General features: G+C 38.5%; 1 protein-coding gene across 1 annotated transcript; it reads left to right on the plus strand.

The window, feature by feature from the left end:
- The first annotated feature begins 211 nt into the window (after nucleotides 1-211).
- On the plus strand, nucleotides 212-3,201 carry LOC109013238 (probable trehalose-phosphate phosphatase J). Its single transcript, XM_018995262.2, has 11 exons — nucleotides 212-855; nucleotides 968-1,108; nucleotides 1,201-1,272; nucleotides 1,406-1,498; nucleotides 1,616-1,672; nucleotides 1,772-1,873; nucleotides 2,050-2,127; nucleotides 2,219-2,288; nucleotides 2,416-2,486; nucleotides 2,596-2,688; nucleotides 2,806-3,201. The coding sequence occupies exons 1-11, from the start codon at nucleotides 586-588 to the stop codon at nucleotides 2,875-2,877; spliced, it is 1,119 nt and encodes a 372-aa protein (XP_018850807.1). The 5' UTR covers nucleotides 212-585; the 3' UTR covers nucleotides 2,878-3,201.
- The last annotated feature ends 380 nt before the right edge of the window (nucleotides 3,202-3,581 follow it).

Consider the following 3,581-nt stretch of genomic DNA (forward strand, 5'->3'; position numbering starts at 1 on the left):
ACAGCCGGTTTTTATTGCAATTGTGGAAGACAACGCAGTGGTGGGGCCCGAACGTGGAGGAAGAATGGGCCCGGGAGGATTTCTGTGGGGAGGATTAGGGCGTGGGTCCCTCCCCTATTAAGGAAGTTTTTCCAAGGGGCATCCATCTCGTCGGTTTGTGTCCGGTGACAACTATAAATGGACCATTCGGGATATGTCTCTCTCGCACCCATACATCTCTCTCTCTCTCTCTCTCTCTCTCTCTGGCCTCTGCTTTTTACAGACCTGTCTGTTTGCGTTCGCTGGTTACCTCTCTCAGCTTTTCTCTTCTTATAGCCCATATTTGGAAGCTATAAGTGCTCCTCTCTGTCATATAACCCGAGTACTCTGTATCTTCGTTCTTCCCTATTTCACCTTCTTTTAGCACCTCGTAACGACCGAGGAGTTTGCTATCTCAAAATTGAGGTTGTTTTGCTTCAACAACCAAGATTTTCTCCAATCTGTTTCTTCCGTTTTGATTCGGGATTCATAGTATTGGTTTGACAAGAAAAGCTTTAGAACTCTCTGCAAAACATTTTTGAGTTTCGGAAGATAAAAAGAGTGAAGATGACGAAACAGAATGTGATAGTCTCCGATAAGAAATCTGGTCTCAACATGTCAATAACTATGGCCATGTCGAAATCTTCTATTTTAACGATGACGGCACAGAAGCCGGGAGGATACATTTCCTTTTCGACGACGGAGCTTCTGAAGAACCTTGAGATCAATGGTGAAGGAAGAATAAACGCTTGGGTTGAGTCAATGAGAGCTTCTTCTCCTACCCATATCAAATCCACACCTTCTTTGGCCGATCATGACCGGAGGAGTTCTTGGACTGTGAGTAACTAACTGGTTCAAAGAAAGGAGCCATTCTTTTTTCCGGGTTTTTCTGGTGTTGGGGTTGGGAATGATGAATCTGATTTTTTTTTGTGTTATTCTCTACAAACAGGTTTCTCATCCATCAGCCTTGGACATGTTTGAGCAAATCATTGATGCCTCAAAGGGAAAACAGATAGTTATGTTTTTGGACTATGATGGCACACTCTCTCCGATAGTCGATGACCCCGATAAGGCTTTCATGTCTGATGCGGTTGGTTCTGCTGTTCTTGGCTTTCGGTCATCTTCTTGTCGTTGTTTATAACTTCTATTCGTTATTAACTTTGTTTCCTTTCCATGTCTCAGATGAGACAAACGGTGCGAAAACTGGCAGGATGTTTTCCGACTGCTATTGTGAGTGGGAGGTGCAGAGACAAGGTACATTTCAAGTTGTTCGATCGATTCTTCATTTTCATGTGACTCTGTTTCGATTGTTAACTTTAAATTACTAATTTTTAAATTGAAACCTTTCGATCATTTTTCTGAAAGAGTTGTGTTGTATAAATTATAGGTTTATAGTTTCGTACGGTTAGCAGAGTTGTACTATGCCGGAAGCCATGGCATGGACATTAAAGGACCGGCAAAAGGCTCCAAATACAAGAAAGTGAGTGAGCTGAAACTAGTTCTGTACTTTCTCTGATATCCTTCAATTCCAATACTTTTTGTCCATTTTTATTAAATTTCTACTAATTCTCCTGATTTTCATCTCTACGCTCTGCAGGGTAGTCGTGCTGTTCTGTTCCAACCCGCAAGCGAGTTTCTTCCGATGATCGACGAGGTCTGGTTTCTCTGCAATTTCACTTGATTTTATCCTTTCGATAGGCACAAACATCGGAATCATTTGCAGTTAGCTGATTTTAAAACATGAATCTTTCAGGTTTACAAACATTTGGTGGAGAAAACTAAATCAACTCCAGGGGCTAAAGTGGAGAATAACAAGTTCTGCGTCTCTGTTCATTTTCGACGTGTGGAGGAAAAGGTATTACGACAATCACAATCATCATCACTATTGTTATTTTATCTTTCTGTTTACGTACATCTTAATGTATATTCTGCGCAACTTGTTAAAGAAAAAAACAAAGCATATTCTGTGCATTTTTATGTCAAAACTAGTACTGGAAAGGTAGTCTGACTGATCACTGTATGAAAATACAGAAATGGAATGAACTGTTCCAACAAGTTAAATCCGTCCTAAAAGAGTACCCAGAACTTCGACTTACCCAAGGACGAAAGGTATTCAACGGAATCTATTAAATTAATTTATTTGTATTTTTGCAGTGATCACTTAATTTTAATATGGCTTTGCTTTGCTTGCACATTACAGGTGCTAGAAATTCGTCCTACTATTAAATGGGACAAGGGGAAGGCTCTTGAATTTTTGTTAGAGTCTCTTGGTAAGTTTTTACTTACCCACAATGATCAAACCATAAAATTAGTGATTATTTTAGTAGCTTAAATCATTTAAAAATTTAATTATATTTCTGTTTTATCTCTATAATAATGAGTAATCTCTTTTGACAGGATTTGCCAACTGTAGCGACGTTTTTCCTGTTTACATTGGAGATGATCGGACAGATGAAGATGCATTCAAGGTATCCTATGTTTTAGATCATGTCATATCGATCCTTTGGTTTTTGCTCCAAACGTTTTAAAGTGTTTCATTAGTATTTATATTTTTGTACGTTTTGTTTCTGTCATTAGATATTAAGAGAGAAAGGACAAGGTTTTGGCATTCTTGTCTCTAAGTTCCCAAAAGAAACCTGCGCATCTTATTCTTTGCAAGAACCAGACGAGGCAAGTACCCAATACATGCACTTTGACTGTAATTTGATTACTTAGAAAAAAAAAATTGAAGAAATTCTTGCATGCCTAGGATATGACTCATCTTTTTTTATCTTTATTAATTTTCAGGTTAGGGACTTCTTGCAACGCTTGGTTCAGTGGAAACGACCGTCAGTACTTGGAGGACAGTCGAAGGTGTAAAGTGATTATAATAAGATGGAATATATCTCCGCCACACTTCCAGAATACAAGGGTGGAAAGAGTTCATGTAGTTTCTTGTTCAGGGTAGCTAGAGAGAGGCAAAAAAAACAGAGGAGAGAAAAATGGGCAAGTGAAGGGAGAGAACGTAAGTGCTGTGACCTTTGCTTGTTTTGAAGGCCTTGTCCATCTTGTAACTACCTTTGTATTAGGGGAAAAAGAAGTGTAACTAGTTTCTCCAAATGCATAGAAATTTTACTCTCTCGATTGAATATGTTTTTCTAAGATATAATGGGATCGATAATGCAGGATTAATGTTTGATCTTACCATGCAGTACTACTAGTTCATGATACTTTTTATTCAATCTTCCCGCACGACCTTTGATACAATACCATTCCAATTGAACAGTTGAACTCGATACATAGTTCTGGCGCAGCTATGGAGATGTACAATCAGAGATAATACAGTCCGTACGTATTTAGTGGCACAAACAGAAAAAAAAAAAAAAAAAATTGAAAGCCCACATGCATATTGCTTTTTTCGGAACAAAATTATGCCGTTCTTGGACTAGGAAAATGTTCCTATTCACAAAAAGAGAAAAGTTTGAGCCCGATGGGTGTGAAAAACATTTTTTCAGTGATGAATAGATTGGTGGAAAAATGTTTTTCGCACCCATCCGGTCTCAAGCTTTTTTCTCAGAAAAATC

The sequence above is a fragment of the Juglans regia genome, chromosome 1 (assembly GCF_001411555.2).
Source record: "Juglans regia cultivar Chandler chromosome 1, Walnut 2.0, whole genome shotgun sequence".
NCBI lineage: Eukaryota > Viridiplantae > Streptophyta > Magnoliopsida > Fagales > Juglandaceae > Juglans > Juglans regia.

Excerpts from the sequence above, each read along its gene's own strand:
- LOC109013238 (XM_018995262.2), top strand. The coding sequence starts at position 586 with ATGACGAAACAGAATGTGATAGTCTCCGATAAGAAATCTGGTCTCAAC. Across the intron at positions 1,273-1,405 it reads GTGGGAGGTGCAGAGACAAG|GTTTATAGTTTCGTACGGTT; the intron begins GTACATTTCAAG and ends TATAAATTATAG. Across the intron at positions 1,499-1,615 it reads AAGGCTCCAAATACAAGAAA|GGTAGTCGTGCTGTTCTGTT; the intron begins GTGAGTGAGCTG and ends TACGCTCTGCAG.